Genomic DNA, 20,527 nt, shown 5'->3' with positions numbered 1-20,527 from the left:
CTGTTTCTCAGGAAGGTGTCAAAACAACAGAACAGAACCATATGATGCCTCAAAGAAGTTATAAACTTTGCAAAAACAACACTCAAAGCTTACAGCACTGAGCCCCACTTTCAGGCCTCACATCTGTTTCAAGAGTCCCTACAGTAGCAGATGAAGTTCAAGATGGCTCCTGTCAAGAGTTATATAGGACAGTTTACTCACAAAGAAGTCTTTCCCCCCCAAAAAAGTGGAGCCTGTATATGTGCATCAGAATCAGGCTAATAATGGAAACTGTCTAACCAGTTTAACTCTGAAGTCACTACTTTGGCTTCATAAAGTAATACTCTATAGAGTTTTAAAGAATTTTTCTCTGGATTACTTACTTGTCTGAGATTCGTATTCCTTTGTATCTTCCTCTTTTTCTTCTTCTTTGGATTCATCCAATTCCTTACTATATTCTATAGGGGATTGGTTCACTTGTTCTTCAGTATGAGCATTCTGTTCATCCACAACTGCATAGCAGGAGGAAAAATAGTTAAAATTTCTTCAGAGAAAATACGCATATGTAAAGCTTCTGTAGAAAATTAACATCCTACTACTGTAGCACTAATTTAGGACATACAGATATTGAGAAAAGGCCTGTTCTGCCTAATCAGTTCAAGAGCAGTTAGCAATCCTCTGACAGTGATAATGGAATAACTAAACTGAGAGGTGATTCACCACCATATTGATAATAATACTTTAAAAACGGAGCTCTGTGACGGTTTGGCAAAGCTTCCTGCAGATAATTTTCAGTACTTTTCTTTCTGAAGGAGAAGAGTTACAAAAGTAAACAAAACATATTACATCAGAAATCCCGTCTAGCCCAGTTAAATGCTATAGAGTTGGATCAAATTTTCTAATATCACTGTATTTTCTGAGAATATGTTTTGGGTCTAATTTTCAAAATTACATGCACACAACTGAGTGCTTAATTTGTGCATGCAATCAGGTTTAGTGGCTGAGCACGCTTAAGGCTAGTTATGTATAAGTGGCCACCTGCATTCACAAATAACACAGTAATTGTGAGACTCAGTGCAAAGCAGGTGCATAGCTACAAGTACATTTTTGTAAACCTGACTAATTTTGAAAACAAAAGTTTCTCTTTTACTTTTGAATAAATGAAACTCTGAATTACATTTCTAAAATGTAGCCTACCTATGCTATGAGGAACCTGAAGAGAACACTCGGACATTGTCACATTCTGTCCATTTTGTAGTAAACATTTGCTGATATACAACATATGAAGCTACACATTTAATCAGAAAAATAGGAATCGAAAATATATGTGCAACACAGGTAAATTAACACTACTGTTGAAAGCAAAACTTTGCACTATGGAGCCTGATTTCTCAGCCGCTGCATGCAAGCTACTCCCTCTGATACCTATAGAAGCTGCACACATGTAGCACCTGGAGAAGTGGGTCCCTGACTTCTGATGATCAACTATGCAATCTTATCACTACTTTCACCCAATTTTGGCATTGAATTTCTTCATTTTTAAAGAAAAATATTCCTGTAAGCTAAATTACACTATAAGACTTTTCTATAAGAAAATAAATTCAGTAACTGGAAATTTAAAAAGTAGTTTTAGTGCAAGATTAAGAAAAAAAAAAGGGAATGCCTATTTCTGCAAATTTAAAAAACAAAACCCAAAGCATATGTGCTTGTAATCTTCTCAGGAATTCAGACCAACATGACAAAAGGAGCAAAGAAAGTGGTACTTGGTACAATTTCATACATTGTTGAGTATATCTCCACTAGCTACTCCCTTTGGCAGCAAACAAATGTCATGTTAAGGACTCCATCTTGTCCCTCAAATAGCACAGGAATGAATATAGTATAAAGATGCAGACAGACAGATATATATATAGATATATATATATGTGTTAGAATACCGCCTATCCTATATATATATATATGTGTTAGAATACCGCCTATCCTATATATATATATAGGATAGGCGGTATTCTAACACATGGCATGTCTTGCCAGATAGCTAATAACAACCATCTACTGAATTTATGTAAGAATATGGGAATCAAATATTAACAATGGAACTTTATGCTAGCAGAAACAGTGACACTCTATGGTTAACAAGCAAACCCTTGCTGATGTGCACCTTTTTCTGCTTGTTCAATGATTTGCCTCACTGCTTTCTTTAAACTGTTTGCCCGCAGCATTAACTGTTCTCTTGGTTTGAAGATTTTCTGAGTGGAAGACTTTGCAATGCTCTCTGTTAACTGTTCCTTGCTTTCAGACAAGGATTCTTCACTTGAAAACTCCTCAACTTCTTCCTCTACAATGGGGGGAGTGATCCGTGGTAGGATGGGAGTAGCCTGGGCTTCGGTGTGAAGAGCCTGGAGCAATAGGTCTAGCTTCTCATTTAATTCTGAACACTAACAAAGTTACACATACAAACAAAAAGAAAAAAAAATCACTTGAGTGTCAATTCAAAAGTTAACTACCAGATTGTCTAAAGTCTACGCTGGGTAATGATTTGTCTGGAGCAGGATATTTTTTGTATTCTTCATTAAACACTACTTTAATAGTTTTCTATTTTGTTTAAGCATACAGTGAAGAAAAAAATATCAGAGACTGAAATACAAAGGCATAATTGTACAATAACATAGCCAACAGAGCAAGTATTCTTTTTTCTGCAATGTAATTTTTTTCTCTCAAACCAGACTCTTAATTTCCTTATCCACTCTAGATCACGCATCTGTGATTTCAGCCTGGCCCACTATATGTACTATTGTGCCCCCTCCTCCAGCTGGTTATTTTCTCTTCACAATCCCATTGTTTTATTGCAATTAACTGTATCCCTTTCAGAGAGAAGTCAATTCCTACAGCAGTATATTTCTGTGAATGTCTGTGGTTGTAGCTATGAATTTTCCTCACTTTCCTAATATATGCCTAGGACAGCAGTTCTCAAATGGTGGGTCAGGACCCCATAGTGGGTCACAACCCCATTTTAATGGGGTCGCCAAGGCTGTCTTAGACTTGCTGGGGCCCAGGGCCAAAGCCCAAGCCCCACCACCCAGGGCTAAAGCCGAAGCCCAAGGCTCATGTTACAGCCCCCCTGCCTGGAGCTGAAGCCCTTGGGCTTTGACCTCCCTGCCCAAGGCAGTGGGGCTTGGGTTTGGGCTTTGCCCCTCCCCCCCCCATGGGGCAGTGGGGCTCTGGTGGGCTCAGGCTTCAGTCCCCCATCCTGGGGTCTTGTAGTAATGTTTGTTGTCAGAAGGGGGTCACGGTGCATTTAAGTTTGAGAACCCCTGGGCTAAGATATATACTCTCTATTAACTGAAAAGTAATTTTCAATTGATAAGCTTTTCAATAACATCAAGTGTCCATTATTTAGCCTCACCAAAAGAAGGCTGAGGGGAGATATGATTGCTGTTTATAAATACATCAGAAGGATAAATACCAGGGAGAGAGAGGAATTATTTAAGTTAAGCGCCAATGTGGACACAAGAACAAATGAACATAAATTGTCCATCAATAAGTTTAGACTTGAAATTAGACAAAGGTTTCTAAACATCAGAGGAGTGAAGTTCTGGAACAGCATTTCAAGGGCAGCAGTGGGGGCAAAAAACCTAACTGGCTTCAAGACTGACCTTGATAAATTTATGGAGTGGACGGTATATTGGGACTGCCTACAATGGCATGTAGCTGATCTGCGATGGGTAGCAGCAAATATCTCTAATGGTTGGTGGTGGGACACTAGATGGGGAGATCTCCGAGTTAGCACAGAGAATTATTTCCCAGGTGTCTGGCTGGTGGGTCTTGTCCACATGCTCAGGGTCTAACTGATCACTATATTTGGGGTCGGGAAGGAATTTTCTCCTGGGTCAGATTGGCAAAGAACATGCAGCATGGGTCACTTGCACATTTAAAATAGTGCAAATAGTAGATTCTCTGTAACTTGGAGTCTTTAAATCATGATTTGAGGATTTCAGTAACTCTGCCAGAAGTTAGGGGTGTATTACATGGGAGGATGCGTGAGATTCTGTGGCCTGCAATGTGCAGGAGGTCAAACTAGATTATCATGTCGGTCTCTTCTGACCTTAAAGTCTATGAGTCTTGTTTTTATTTTGTGGAATGGGAAAGAAAAAAGGTCATCTTTAGTAAATTTAATAGATTGTTTTCTAATGTAAAGTTGGTCCTTTTAATGGAAAGAAAAACAACTTATAGCCACTGACCTCATTGAGAATAGGGTCGGGTCTCCTGAACTATTTTTGAATTAGAATACCCAGTCCCCCTAAATTAATTTAATTTTCATTAAATTTTAAAAACCTAATAGTAGCTGGGAAAAAACATGTTAAGAAAAGTTCTTACTTTAATGGCCATGGTATCAGCTTCCTCTGCATTTTCCATTGTTTTTTCATAGGTCTTCCCAATTTTGGATACGAAGTCCTTTACAGTTTCACATAATATCCTTTGGATAAAGAAAGGGAGTCAAATAAAAAGAAATTAACTGGATGTATCTATTCATACTGATTATTGGATGTATTTTTTTAATTACTAACATAGTTTTGGTTTTCTTATTACAATTCCACCAAACTCAAAGAGAACTCCCATGCTTCTTTTGCATGAGAACATTAAGAAAAAGTTATAGCCAAAGTTTTAAAATCACACACTTCACATGTGGAAGTGGACGAACCAATAAAATTATAGCCATTACTCTACAGTGTATATACAACTGTAGACCATTCTGGTTGTAAAGGGGACACCATCAAATAATTTTGAAAAGTAGATTTTATATTTTTCTTTTTAAGTATCCAGTGCCTTTTGGTACACATTGGTTCCCTACCCCTTCCTTCCGTTTTCACTTCTATTTCTAACTGAGATGACATTAACGTGGTCATTTTTATTTATTGCCTTGTTTGCATACCTTTCAGTATCAGTATCATCAACCATACCAACAGAGTTGATAACAACTTGTGCTTCCTCTACGGACTTAGGCCAATCTGCAAATCACTCCACGTGGGTAGACCCTTGCATTCATGCAGACTTCAGTGAGACTCTACATGGGTACAGGGGTCTGTACCGGGGCAGCACCCACCTCTCGAGAGTGCCTCCTTCTGGTCTGGTGTGTCTGCAGTCTTTCAGTTCTGGTGACCCCTGTCAGTGGTTCTCACGTGGTTTTCCAGTGACTCAGCCCTCCGGCTGAGTCACACACACACTGTGTATGTGTATCAGAACAGACCCCTTCTGAGGTATACAGTCCACAAAGCCTGTCTCAGCACCCCTTGGCTGGTGTTTCTCTAGCCCTCCCTGGTCTCAGTCTTTAAGTAATCCTGGCCTGGGTATGGGGCCATACTCCTAGAGCTTCCTTTCTGGAGACACTACCTTCCTATGGCCCACCCCAAGCTCAGTCCTTATTCAGTCCCAGCAGCCAGCCAGGAGCTCCTTTGTTGCTCCCCCGGTCCCTGCCCACATTGAGCTGTCTGTGGGTCCTGCTGCTCTTTCAGACAGACAGGAACACAGTCCTCTCTTCTCCAGCTCCAGCCAACAATTGACTGCTGCTCTCTTCTGCAGCTCCTTTTTTATGGCCCTGTTGGGCCCTAATTGGCTGCTTCCCTGCAACCACTCTAGGCCGCTTGGAGGACTTCTTTTCTGCTCCTTCCTGGCCTGGGCCTAGTCCACCCCATCACAGGGTCCATTTACAGAGTTCTCAATGCAGGATCGAGACCTTTGAGACACATGCTATCCTGAGATATACCTGTCCAAATGACAGTGATGTGAGTGACCTTTCACTAGTGTAAATGAGAGCAAAATTTGGCCTTTGTTGCTTACTCTGAACATACAAAACAAATTTATGCATTGGGCTTGCATGAACACCTAACATTGTTAATTGTGTGTAGTTTCAATTCACAATGAATAAATGGTGGATCTTAAAATGAGAGTCAACAATTAAAATCAAGAGTTCTGATCATCTGGCACAGATAAATATTAAAGGTGCAGTACGTAGACCGTCCTGATACAAACTGCATTGTAATAACCTGCTTTCTTACATGGAAAAGAATTGTAATGACAGATGCATACAATCTTGGCTCTATTGTCAGTCAATTGGCCGCTGCCAAAATGAAAAGCCCCTTTTAATTTGAGGGAGTCAACAATCAAGTGGACAAGGGGGATCCAGAGAATATAGTGTATTTAGATTTTCAGAAAGCCTTTGACAAGGTCCCTGACCAAAAGCTCTTAAGCAAAGTAAGCAGTCATGTGATAAGAGGGAAGGTTCTCTCATGGATTGGTAACTGGTTAAAAGATAGGAAGCAAAGGGTAGGAATAAATGGTCAGTTTTCAGAATGGAGAGAGGTAAATAGTGTTGTCCTGCATGGGTCTGTACTGGGTCCAGTCCTATTCAATATATTCAGAAATGATATGGAAAAAGGGGTAAACAATGAGGTGGCAAAATTTGCAGATGATACAAAACTACTCCAGATAGTTAAGTCCCAGGCAGACTGTGAAGAGCTATAAAAGGAACTCTCAAAACTGGGTGACTGGGCAACAAAATGGCAGATGAAATTCAATGTTGATAAATGCAAAGTAATGCACATTGGAAAACATAATCCCAACTATACATATAAAATGATGGTGTCTAAATTAGCTGATACCACTCAAGAAAGAGATCTTGGAGTCATTGTGGATAGTTCTCTGAAAACATCCACTCAATGTGCAGTGGCAGTCAAAAAAGCAAACAGAATGTTGGGAATCATTAAGAAAGGGATAGATAATAAGACAGAAAATATCATAGTGTCTCTATATAAATCCATGGTACGCCCACATCCTGAATACTGCGTGCAGATGTGGTTCCCCATCTCAAAAAAGATATATTGGAATTGGAAAAGGTTCAGAAAAGGGCAACAAAAATGATTAGGGGTATGGAACAGCTTCCATATGAGGAGAGATTAATAAGACTGGAACTTTTCATCTTAGAAAAGAGATGACTAAGGGGGGGTATGATAGAGGTCTATAAAATCATGACTGGTGTGGAGAAAGTAAATAAGGAAGTGTTATTTACTCCTTCTCATAACACAAGAACTAGGGGACACCAAATGAAATTAATAGGCAGCAGGTTTAAAACAAACAAAAGGAAGTATTTTTTTCACACAACATACAGTCAACCTGTGGAACTCAGCAAGGTAAAATGGAACACTATGATTTCATATGGGATTCACGATTTCTAGAGAGATGAGCCCTCATATATAGAGGTGTTCAAATTTGGGATCAAAATTCTGTGGCTTGAGCCCATATTTAATTATTCCATATAGCTGCAGACTCCTACTTCCACATTGGTTATGTGTGTGCGTCTAATAGACTGGATGTGAACAAAAAGAACCCCTTTAAGTAAACCAGATCTCTTATATGCAAAAGTAAAAATATGGCTTACATTTTAACTCAGTATACTAATGTCTTAATTAACTAAGTGATTTTTGCATTACATGATCTTTAAGATTTCTGTGTGATTGATATGTTTAAATTACATTAACACATACAATATAATTATACAATACAACATAATTATAAAAAGAAACCAGCTGTATTTTATAACATGTAAATCAGGATACTGTTAGGTCAAACTATCTGATCAAGAGTCAGAAGGAATTTGAGCTTATTGGAAAGGTTATAATATTCATATATGTAGATGGAACACTGGGATTTATCCCACACACTATATATCAAAATCATCAACTCACTTGGCAGATGATATGACAACTGAGTGTTGATCAGAATTGAGGATTTTTGTGAGATGAGCAGCAACTGAATCCTCATAAGCAGATATCTGAAAATGCAGCAAAAATGAGTCTTCATATTCCACCCGTGTTAGCATTTAACACAAAGCGGTAATTATCTTCCCAGATAAGTGGGATTACTTCCAACATATTAGATCTACACTTAGTGCAGAAAGGTCAGATGCCTCCCCTTAACTGCAATTTAATATTCAAAATCACAGTGACTGTGAGACGTTGAATTAAGAGTTCTATCTTTTCTGGGTAAAAAATGAGTAATAGTTATTTCTGTACTAAAAATCCAATTAAAGGTTTCTTTGAAGTTATCACTCTCCATAGCCAACAATATCATTCTATTTTTCCAGATGATGGTCTGAACAGATTTCAGATCTGTAATAGTCAGAAACTTTTTTCCAGAAAAAAAGTGAAAGATACCCTGCAACTAAATCAATGGGTTGGGAATAAATCATAGTTTTAGGGCCAGCTTCTGAAATCCTTATTAAAACTGAATAGTACCTCATTCCACAAGTTGTCCCACTGAAGTGAATAGGGTGAGCAGTGGAGTATGGGCTACTAAACTGGTATAATACTATCAAAGCCTTAGTGAATAAACCATTTGTGACAAGATTCTGCTTGACCTTTATGTAGATGCATGCAGGGAAGAGCACAGAGACGTCCCCTGCCCCCTGCTTGCACAGTCTGTGTAAGGATCACACAGAACTGCACACCCTATGTTCAGGGAGGGTAGGGAGGCATCATGGACCAGGACCATGTTCATAGACCTCACCCTGCACCAGCATGTAGGAGCAGCAAGCTACACCTTAACAGCATTTGATTTTTCTCTGTGCACCAGAGGGCTATTCTGCCTCCTAACACACTCTCTAGGGTGGTGCAGCTCCACGCTATCCCTAATGGTGGGCAGTCCATATCAGGTATGGATCTAGCCCTTAGTTTAAAATCTAAGTTCTGCTTCAAAATGACTGTGTGTTCTTGAGATTTAAAGATTAGTGACTTGGGTTTCCATTCATGACATGGAATAAGTAGAAATATAATTTCTTCTTTTCCTTTATCCACACACCTTAGCTCCAGAGCTCTGATATGAAAGCATCTTTAATTTTAAAGAGAAAATAAATAAAATGTAGCATGGGAGAACAAACCCTGATGTCTGAGCTTCCAATGTGGCTCAAATGAAATGGTTATGATGATAATGAGAGTGTGTGTCAATATCTACCATTTTAAATCAATGCTGCAATTTGGTACAACACATAATGTAAGATTAGTCTATTAGTCTCTACTATTTCAAATACTTAAAATTCAGTTTAACCCAAACTAAACCATACAGAAAATATTAATATGCAGAGGGGTGGGGGGGTGGAGGCAGTTCAAGGTGCCCAAAAGAAAACAATCCTTTATAATTCAAGATAATTACAGTTAGCAAAACGGCCTATGGTACCTATTCTCTAAATACTAAGATTAGAAGTATTCTACAACTAGTTTCTTTAGCTTTAATTGGAACTACATTTAACAATTTCGTAGGAAGATATAATGGAACATTCCATACATTTTCTTTTTCTTAACTGTAGAAGATGAGGATGTATTTGAAGGCACTGACCGTTCTACAAAATGGTAGAAGAATACATAATCTCTGCAGTGCATTACTGACATCTATCCACTGGGGACAGAGTTGTATGGTAAAGGACCATAGGCGCGGGAAATATGTGTGCTCCGCTCCTGAACCCCAGCTGCTGTCAGCCCTGTGCCCAGGGTCCCCTGGCTGCTGCCAGCCCTGCACCCAGGGCTCTGCTCCCATCCCCAGCTATGGTCCCAGCCTTGGCCTCCTTACTCCTGTCTGTGTACTCCCCTCCCGGAGCCACGACCCTGCTCCTGGCCCCAGCTCTGGGGGGTGGGGAGACAAGGTAAAAAGTTTGAGGACCACTGGCTTTAGCACCCCCACTGTAAAAAGTGTTCCAGCACCACTGCAAAGAACAGTAGAATTTCAGCTGTTGGGACCCCAGCTTCTCTGAATCTCAGTTATCTAATGAACTCCCAGCATTTAACAACTCCTGACTATCCAAATAGGTTTGGTAATGTTTAAATGGTTAAATTAATCAGGGACCTACTAATTAATTTCTGCTTCTCAATTATTCTTAAGTTAAGATTGATAGCTACATGAAATCTTGCAGGAGGGTGATATTTTTCCATTTCCAGACATAACTACATTTTTATGCCACATGAATTTAATCACAACACTTCATCCCACCCCCAGATTGATGCTACAATGGGAGCGAGGTAGGCAGCTAGTTTGAAAGCTGTATTAGGATATTCCACCAGTCCAGCAATTATTTGGAGACTTCTGAATAGACAAAAAGGGGAGAGAAGAACATGAAGTCCTGTAAAACACCTTCATCAGGTCCAAAATGCCTTTATTCTTGTCAAGAAAGCAAATTCCTTCCCCAAAAAAATCTCATTTCATTTTCCCCCAAATTCAAGATATACTAGTAAATGTTTGCAAAAAGAACAGGAGTACTTGTGGCACCTTAGAGACTAACAAATTTATTAGAGCATAAGCTTTCGTGGGCTACTGCCCACTTCTTTGGATGCATATAGAGTGGAACATATATTGAGGAGATATATATATACACACATACAGAGAGCATGAACAGGTGGGAATTGTCTTACCAACTCTGAGAGGCCAATTAAGTAAGAGAAAAAAATTTTTTTTGAAGTGATAAGCTAGCCCAGTACAGATAGTTTGATAAGAAGTGTGAGAATACTTACAAGGGGAGATAGATTCAATGTTTGTGATGGCTCAGCCATTCCCAGTCCTTATTCAATCCTGAGTTGATTGTATCTAGTTTGCATATCAATTCCAGCTCAGCAGTCTCTCGTTGGAGTCTGTTTTTGAAGTTTTTCTGTTGTAAGATAGCCACCCGCAGGTCTGTCATTGAATGGCCAGACACGTTAAAGTGTTCTCCCACTGGTTTTTGAGTATTATGATTCCTGATGTCAGATTTGTGTCCATTAATTCTTTTGCGTAGAGACTGGGAATGGCTGAGCCATTACAAACATTGAATCTATCTCCCCTTGTAAGTATTCTCACACTTCTTATCAAACTGGGCTAGCTTGATTATCACGTCAAAAAAATTTTTTTCTCTTACTTAATTGGCCTCTCAGAGTTGGTAAGACAATTCCCACCTGTTCATGCTCTCTGTATGTGTGTATATATATATATCTCCTCAATATATGTTCCACTCTATATGCATCCGAAGAAGTGGGCAGTAGCCCACGAAAGCTTATGCTCTAATAAATTTGTTAGTCTCTAAGGTGCCACAAGTACTCCTGTTCTTTTTGTGGATACAGACTAACACGGCTGCTACTCTGAAACCTAGTAAATGTTTGCTTTTACAAGAAAATTCTTGCATTGTTGGTGTGAGTTCTTTCTGATCGCTCTGATGAGGACCACCCACTTGCCTCACTCTTTTTTGGAAAAATAATATGAAATATTTTAACCAAGAAACGGAAACCTTATTATATTGTATACTTATGACATGAACTAGATCTGACTTAAAGAGCAATTGAAGAGACTTATTTCCTGTACGACTTCTCAGAACTGTTTTCGTTATCTTTTCAGTGTTGTCACTCAAACAGCTAAATGTATGCAAAATAAAGCCTCACCTGACATTCCTCAGATTCCTCTTCTGGAGTAACTGGAAGAATAGACGGCTTTGATGGTAATTTCAGTTCATATGACATTATACTCCATCTGAAGGAAATAGAAGCAGCAGCTTTTGAAGTTTTCCAAATTATCAGATTCTTCTAAGAACATCCACAAAACAAACACTTCCACTTGTCAACAGAAAGAAAATTGAGTGACCAATTACTAAATAATCACACACATAAGGGGTCTTTCCTGGGGTTTTCAGCCTCAAAAAGGATTTCACTCTGAGTATGACGAACAACAAAAACTCTTATTAGAAAGTTAGTGGGAGTTGTGAATTATCAGCATCTCTTGAGTCAAGCCACTGAGCTATGAGAATTCATTGTCATCTCACAACGATTCACTGTTTAATTGTTTAACATGTATTACCTACGATATCCAAATTACTTCCTGTATAAAAAGTCCCATCAACTTTCATTATGCATCAGCTACTTATAGCAGGTAGTGTGGTGCACTGGATACGACACTGGATTAGAAGTCAGAAGACCTGGCTAGTATTCCCAAATTCTGCTACTGCCCTACTGTGTAACCTTGGGAAAGTCACCTCACACCTCCCTGTGCCTCAGCAGCCCCATCTGTAAAAGGGGACTAATAGTACTTACCTTCCTTTCTAAAACACTTTGAGATAAGAACATAAGAATGGCCATAGTGGGTCAGACCAATGGTCCACCTAAGCCTGTATTTTAGGGTAATTTTGTACAGTCTACAAACTTTGCAACCTCACTGTTTACCCCTTTTCCCAGACCAGTTAGCAATATGTTGAGCAGCTCTGTTCCCAGTGCAAATCCTTCAGGGACCCTCCTATTTACCGCTCTCCATATGAAAACTGACCATTTATTCTTTCCCTTTGTTTTCTATCTTTTAACTAGTTACTGATCCTTGAGAGGACCTTCCCTCTTATCCCATGACTCCTTACTTTGCTTAAGAGCCTTTGGTGAGGGACCTTGTCAAAGGCTCTCTGAAAGTCTGAGTTCACTATATCCACTGGATCACCTTTGTCCACATGCTTGTTGACTCTTCTCAAAGAATTCTAATAGACTGGTGAGGCATGATTTCTTTTTATAAAAGCCATAATGACTCTTCCCCAACATATCATGTTTATCTGTGTCTAATAATTCTGTGCTTTGCTGTGGTTTCAACCAATTTGCCTGGTACTGAAGTTAGGCTTACTGGCCTGTAACGGCAAGGATCACCTCTGAAGCCTTTTTTAAAAAAATCAGTGTCACATTAGCTATCCATCAGTCATTTGGCACAGAGGCTGATTTAAGAGATAGGTTACATACAATACTTAGTAGTTCTGTAATTTCACATTTGAGTTCCTTCAGAACTCTTAGGTGAATACCATCTGGTCCTGGTAACTTCTTATTGTTTAGTTTATCAATTTGTTCCCAAACCTCCTCTACTGACACCTCAATCTAGAACAGTTCTGGGACAAAGTATCTTCATTAATATCAACTTCTTTCTGGCATAGAACAGTATTGCATAGCACTGACAGTATGAAGCTGCTAAAACTAACATGCCGCAAAATATGCAAAAGAAAGCAAGTAATTGCCAAAACATGACCTTGGAAACAGTCTATGGAATTTACAGGGAGAACTGACCCCAAGTTTTTTTTAATTAAAACAGAAAAAAGTGATTTATTAATAGTCTTCTAGGCATGTTTCTGAATGCTTACCTTAAAGTTATTACTAAGAATCAATAACAAGAAATTTTTATGTTGTAAAATGATCCAGTGATCAGATGAGGAATTCACGATAAAAAGGACTCCTGATTTTGTGTGAGAGACATAGGAATGGGGGTAGTGTGTAATTATTTTGTAATATGCACATACATACACACACGTGTACAAAACACATACACACACCAATAAACAATAGGGTATGATGTCTTCATTGGATTGTTAGCACAGCCAATTTGTTTTTTAAACTCAAAGATCTTCCTTTGCTACATAAATGAACACAGCTGCCATGCAGCTCTCATGCAAAACAAGGAAGAGGGAGAATAGTTGCTTTTGGACCAAAAACTAAGAAAATGAACTCAACTGGTGATGGGGTTTGTTAATGTGCTATCTTTTAAGCTGTTTAAACAACAAAAACAAATTAAACCTCTGAGAAAGAGTTTTAAGCCATTAGAAACCCGGGCAAGTATTTCTGAAATTTGTCACAAATACACATACACACATACTTATATTTTTACCTGTCCAGCATTTTAGTGCTGGCTCGTTCTAACTTTTCCAAAATCTGAGGAAGTTGTGTGTCATCATCACATGACCCTCCCCAACCAAGGACACGGGCAAGATCATTTCCAGTACCAAGGGGAAGCACTCCCAGCTGACACTGAAATACAGCAAAAGAACAAATCTTTTTTTTGCAAATAAAAGAACTGGAAGCATGAACTAACACGTGGTGGGCAAACTTTTTGGCCCGAGGGCCACATCTGGGTGGGGAAATTGCAGGCAGGGCCATGAATGTATACCTGGGGCAGGGGGTTGGGGTACGATGTGCAGGAAGGGGCTTGGGGCAGGGGGTTGGGGCAGAGGAGGGGTGCGTGCAGGAGGGGGCTCAGGGCAGGGGGTTGGGGTACAGGGGGGGTGCAAGTACAACAGGAGGCTCAGGGCAGGGGGTTGAGGTGCAGGCGGGGGGCTCAGGGCAGGGGGTTGGGGTACAGGGGGGGTGCAAGTACAACAGGAGGCTCAGGGCAGGGGGTTGAGGTGCAGGCGGGGGGCTCAGGGCAGGGAGTTGCGATGCAGGGTTCATACTTACCTGGAGCGGCTCCGAGGTGGCAGTGGCGTGCACCAGGGCCTGCCTGCCCTGTCCCTGTCCCCACGCCGCTCCGCTTGTATGTGGCCCCTGGGGGTAGGGGAGCAGAGGGCTCCATGCGCTGCCCTCGTGCTGCCCTCGCCTGTGGGTACCTCCCCTGATGCTTCCATTGACCACAGTTCCCACTTCCCAGAGCGGAGCAGGGCCCGCGGTGCCACTGGGGTGGCAATCCCGCGGGCCGGAACCAAAGCCCTGAGGGGCTAGATCCGGCCCACGGGCCACAGTTTTCCCACCCCTGAACTAACACAAATGTTTACCCTTTCAAGAAGCAAATGTTAATTATATAGCTGATTACTAATTCAAACCTGTAGGTCAAATCCTATGGTCCTTATTCAGTTCAAATTTCCCAGGGACTTCAGTGAGAGTGTTGATTAAGTAGGGACTACAGGATTTGGCCCTCTACCTACCTACCTATCTATCTATCTGTGGGAAAAGGTAAAAAAAAAGTAAGTACATACACTTGCCTGTTTGTGCAAGCTGAGTTTATCAATTTCTGACAAAACCCAACCAACGCTTCCATCTCCACCACATACAAGAATCCGGAAATTGTCAAACTTCTGAAATAACCGCAAACTAAAGGGAAAATGCAGCTCGTTAGAATGCATGCCCATTAATGGATATTCAATGAAAATGCTTGTGTTTACAGGACATAGGTGCCTGCTTTTGCTTTTATGATAATAGGGATGTAGATAAGTCCAACTACTACACCATATATAACTTACACTTTTATCTGTTACAATATATTCTACCTACCCTATTTTCTGGGAAATAACATGCAGAATTTTAATGAAAAATTTCCCTTTAAGATCTCATGCACAGTTTTCAGTTTTTTTAAAAATATGAGGTTTGTCAGAATACTGAGCCAAACAAGAGACCATGCGCTGAGAATGCCAATCAAAGTCAGATGTTTGAGGTACCATGGCAGTCAATGGGAGTTTTGCACCAGTAAAGGTTAAGTTATGACTGCAGTGTGTGGTCCAGAATGTGGATGGGGTGGACAGTCCAGTCCCCTGCCAACTTGTGACTTTTCTAAACCAAAGGAAAATTAATCACTATACATGACATGATGATCATCGGAATACAAGGCAAACAGAGCGAATATATTTCATACTGGATCTTCAAACAATGTCTTGTTTCTACTCATAGACTTTACCTGCCTCCAGTTCCTTCAGTTCTCCAAATTCTGCCAAGATACACAATACAATATTCTCCTTAGGTGATAAAGAAAAGGAGGACAGAGGAGACAGAGAACAAACGGAGAGGTGAGACTAAGAGGAAAGGAGAAGGAGACATGAAGAAAAAGAGATCAAAGAGGAGAGAGCAAGAATGGGAAAACTATGAGAAAATAAGGGGAGAAATACTAAAAAAAATACTGATTCTTTACATGATAAAAATAGGTCTGTGTATTTTTATGCATATTATTTTCCAGAACATGTATCATCTTAGCATTATTTCTAAAAGAAGCACATAATGTGAATGTCGGATTTTTGAAATGTTTATGACATTTCTAATGAAAATACTGAATCTTGTATAATAGGCAGATGTATATTCAAAACAAGACACAATATTACTTATCTCAAACAGTGTTTGGAATCACAAAGCTGATGCCAAAATGATATTTGCCACCCCAGGAACAGAAATAATCCTCTAGAAGTACACTGTACAGAGAATAAGATTTTGCCTTTCAAATAGCTGAAAACAGGAAATTATCAGCATCACCTGATAGACCAGGTGCCACAGACCCCAGTTTGGGAACCACTGCCCTAGTGAATCACCTCTCAACTCTAGTACTGTGTCAAGTATTTAAACCAAGGTGCTTTTGAGATACAACTTTACAAAAACTCCAGACTTTTAAAAAACTTAAGATACATTTTTCATACTTTCATATCTCAAAAATGGCTTGTCCAATTCAATTGAAGTTTCCTCTCTTTTTCCTCTGGCAAGAGACTGCATGTGAAATATTAGGTGGAAAGGATGTTTTCTAAGTTAAGTCTGGATCTAAATTAGGGTTATGCTGGAAAGTGAGTTACAAATATAGATTTAAATATAAATATAGATACACGCATTTTTCATTTGGGGGCATTTTTAATTTTTTATCATACAAACATAGTTCTGCGCATAAGTGCTGGAACTAGGGGTAGGTGGTGCGGTAGCACCCCCTGTCTTGAAGTGGTTTCTATTATATACTGGGTTTACAGTTTCGTTCAATGGTTCTCAGCACTCTCACTACACAAACTGTTGCAGCATCCCTGGTTCTGCATCTTTAAAAATGTAAAATCAATATATTCACTTGCTGTTACCTGACATGAATAGGACATTTAATCACAAAGCAATATTTGAGTGGAATGCGTTTAGGTCACAAACATTTGTATATAAATTTAGTATTTTATGAAAGCATTGACGTAGCTTGAAGTATGGCAATCACTGTGCAAGTTTCCCTCCTATATCTCTACCAATTTACTTAAACCTTGACTTGCATTACCTCTGCTATTTCAGTCCTGGCTTTGTCTCAAACAAAGACATGACAAATTTTGTGTAAAGCTCACAGAATAACTCATTTGCATTTGTGACCTAAACTGTAACCTGAATTTAGGTCTCCAGTGGTGAAAAGCTCATGTACTTAACCAACCACATGATTTCCTGTAGTATTTTCAAAGTGCCATTTGTGTCCAAAATTCTAAGGGCAAGTCTACACTACAGCGCTACATCGGGGCAGCTGCACTGATGCAGCAGCGCTGCTGTAGCATGTCTGGTGAAGATGCGATATGCGAATGGGAGAGCGTTCACCTGTCAGCATAATTACTCCACTACAGTGAGAAGCGGAAACTATGGCCTAGTCTTCACTTACCGGCTGGTCCGGCGGCACGCCATCGATGTTCTGGGATCGATTTATCGCGTCTGGTTAAGACGCGATAAATCAATCCCGGATCGATCCCGGAAGTGCTCACAGTCGGCGCCGGTACTCCAGCTCGCCGAGAGGAGTACACGGCGTCGACGGGGGAAGACTTCCGGCCGCGTCTGGACCGCGGTAAGTTCGGACTAAGGTACTTCGAATTCAGCTACGTTATTAACGTAGCTGAATTTGCGTACCTTAGTCCGAAGTCCGGACTAAGTGGGGACCAGGCCCAAGTCGCGACAGAGCATCTCCTGCTGACATAGAGCTGGTGTGAACAGCGCAAAACTTGTGTTGCTCATAGGGGAGCTTTTTCACACTCCGGAGTGACGTAAGTTAGAGCAACTTAACTGGTAGTGTAGACCTGCCCTAAAGCTTTGTTAGAATATTATTCTAAAGCTATTTTAAGACATTACAGAAATATTTACACATACATATTTCTGTATATAGATATTCACAATGAGCTGCCAATCATAGCTGAACTGTATGTTGAAAACACACACAAAAAAAAGAACAAATTTCTTTCAGCTGTGTATAATGCCCTGATTCAGGAAAGCACTTAAGCATGTGCTTAATTGCCTTCCTAAATCAGGGCCTTAGTAGGTATGTCTACACAGCCTGTGGCAGATCAGCCCCCTCCCTGGGCTTCAGAGCCCAAACTCCAGCCCCAGCCCTAGTGCTGCCTACACAGATATTTTTAGAGCACTAGCACGAGCTCCACAAGCCCCAGTCTGTCACTGCTGCAGGCTGTATAGACGTAACCGTAGAGACCACAGCCTGGAGCTAGCCAAAAGTCCATGAAAAATATGAATGCATTTTTAATTTCAAGTGAATCTTTTTTTAAAATAAATAAAATCCTACACACCCTCAGAACTGATAATGAAGTTATAGGTGACTGGTGTTTTAAATTTTACTTTTATCCATTACAGATGTTAATAGGAAAGCAAATATCAGAGATTTGTAAAAAATACTATAATTAGAGGACAACTGAGTCACCTTTGTACTCAATTCCCTTTGAAAAGGCTTGCTCAAGATTGAAAAATTCATTACCCTAAATGAGGTCCTCCATTCATTAAATCAAACACCTGAGCAGGATTTAGCGACTGTTTGAATCGACGAAGAAACTTTACTCCCTGATTGTCTCCACTCTTTGAGTTAACAAAAACTAAAAGAGGACTGGCACAGGATGGCGGGCATGTGGCTTTCCAAAATCCTGTGAACAAAGTTAGAAAGAATGAAATAAATAAGATCTTTATATATGAACACATTCAAGCGAAATCACGAGAAAGGAGAGGAAAATGGATGAAAGGACAAAAGGGATGCAATCATACGACGCATAATGCAAAAACTGAACTGAGTATTAGCCTCAAGGAGAATAGCAATGTTATATTAAAACTACTTCAGATTTACTACTCTGTTTTTTGTCTCCCGGATTTTTATCTGAAATTTTGTCTACATTTAGCAAAACACAAAAGAAAATAGCTTTATTTTCCACAGCAAAAAGGTGGGTTGATGGAATGTTTCAATTTTTTCCAGCACACATCACCATAACATCAAATACATTTTCCAGATATAAACCATATTTTTTTCTGACTTGTTGTTTTTAAAAGCTTCTATCAAGTTGCACCACATTGCAGTAGTGTCAAATTGAGCCCTCCAATCTACAAAAGTTCCATTCCCACCAAATTTAAGAACCCCCATACATTTCCACTAAATGTTACATTGTTAAATTACTCCCAACGGAGACTTTGCATAAAAACTTTTATTTCAGACTGAATTTATACAGTTGAGTTATAATGGAAGGACAGAACAACACCCTCTTACAGTCTGATCCAAAGCTTACTGAAGTCTTTGCAAGACTTTCAATTGTCTTTAATGGGCTTTGGGTCAGGACTTTAGTAAACAGTGCTAATGGACAGTGTTGTCATGAAAATCACATTCATTGAGGGCCCAATGGGAGTTACGGCTGCTCAGCACCACTTTGAATCAGGCTTTAGGTGACCAGGTTTCGACTCTTATTTCAGGCAAGAATAAAGTAATTATCTCTTTTTAATTGTCTAAAAACAAATCTGAAAGCTAAAAATCTTATCAATTCTGATGAATTAGAAAAAATTAACTTTGAAAGTGTAAGAAGTTTAATATAATTCCACTTTCTATTAATGCATAATTTAAAACAATATTATTTTTGACTGGTAAGCAATCTAATTGCACTAATAATGAAAGCAATCTTCTTAGCATGAATAATAAATAGCAGCAATTTCACTGCTTCAGCCAAAGACATTAGACAGTAAGTTTACAGTCAGTGAACATCTCCAGTATTCACAGTCATTTATATCAATCCCATACATAAAAAAAGTGCCTAACTTAGAGGTAAGGTAGTTGGGTTGCATATGCCACCAACATAAACTATATAAAAAAAAATGAAATAAAACAGTTTAGTTTCTCAGCACTCCACTCAACAATTCATCTTCCCAACCTCAACTTCACCTTCTTTCCTGCACCTACAGTCAAGCTCATCTCGATCCTGAACAACCAATGAGCACATTTCAATTTTCACTATCTTTAATGGTGATCTGTTCATGTTTCAATGACTAACATAGTGTTTCTGATTAAAATAAAATTTTGATAGAAAATGGAAATGATATTTTTTTATCCTCAAAAACATCAGAAGAGAGTGCATCTGAGGAGTTCAGTAAGCTAATCTTTGCGTAACACAAAACAGTGATTTGGAGTTAAAGAAATCATTCTTTGTGTTTTTCGAAAGTGGGCCATGTCAGAATGCATGTGTGTGAAGTTTTCAAGGACTCTGGTTGTTTAGCTGGCGGATCCCAGAGAAACATGAGGAGAACAGAAAAATGTTAAAGGGGAGCATTTAAAAATATTTCCTCTGCAAGCTATTATGTACTTTTCTAAAATATAATTACATGGAAAATTCAATTACCATCTGAAGAGTTATTGTGCTAAATTTGGAGACTAAATTTATCTGAGAAAAAGAGGGATTTTAGTCCTGCTTCAGGTAGAAATCTCAGTGAAACCATAACTATAGAATACCTACTAATGGCCCTGTTATACTACGTACCATCAGAATCTATGCTGTTGAGTGCTGTTGGAGGTATGATGGATACCTTACATTGTCCAAGCGGACATTTTCGAGGATACAGATCTTTACAGGCAGTGTGAACCTGAGGAAAAATAAGTTAAATAAATGTTTCCCAACATTTAATCTGATTTTATGGTAAAATTGCAATAGATACAGTAGCTAGATATTATTCAGAGATGGGGTAATATATAACAGACTATATTGCAGTATATTCAAACATATACAAACATTAAACCATAGATT

General features: G+C 39.4%; 1 protein-coding gene across 16 annotated transcripts in view; it reads right to left on the bottom strand.

The window, feature by feature from the left end:
* The window catches only part of DGKH (diacylglycerol kinase eta), a 272,588-nt gene that overhangs the window by 55,264 nt on the left and 196,797 nt on the right, over positions 1-20,527 (bottom strand). For 12 of the 16 annotated variants that reach the window (XR_010597782.1, XR_010597783.1, XR_010597784.1 and 9 more), the window contains 9 exons: positions 20,264-20,366; positions 18,235-18,397; positions 14,750-14,864; positions 13,669-13,808; positions 11,430-11,517; positions 7,722-7,807; positions 4,357-4,456; positions 2,141-2,417; positions 363-491 (listed from right to left, as the gene is read on the bottom strand). Coding sequence is in view for 13 of the 16 variants with exons in the window: in XM_065581187.1 (XP_065437259.1) it covers positions 363-491; positions 2,141-2,417; positions 4,357-4,456; positions 7,722-7,807; positions 11,430-11,517; positions 13,669-13,808; positions 14,750-14,864; positions 18,235-18,397; positions 20,264-20,366 (1,201 nt within the window). In the remaining 3 variants the exon portion in view is untranslated. The remainder of the gene's footprint in view (positions 1-362; positions 492-2,140; positions 2,418-4,356; positions 4,457-7,721; positions 7,808-11,429; positions 11,518-13,668; positions 13,809-14,749; positions 14,865-18,234; positions 18,398-20,263; positions 20,367-20,527) is intronic. The other 4 variants (XM_065581188.1, XM_065581185.1, XM_065581191.1 and 1 more) reach the window with 1 other exon arrangement.

Source organism: Chrysemys picta, chromosome 1, assembly GCF_011386835.1.
Source record: "Chrysemys picta bellii isolate R12L10 chromosome 1, ASM1138683v2, whole genome shotgun sequence".
NCBI classification, from domain to species: Eukaryota; Metazoa; Chordata; order Testudines; family Emydidae; genus Chrysemys; species Chrysemys picta.
This window is presented reverse-complemented; position numbering and strand designations above follow the sequence as displayed.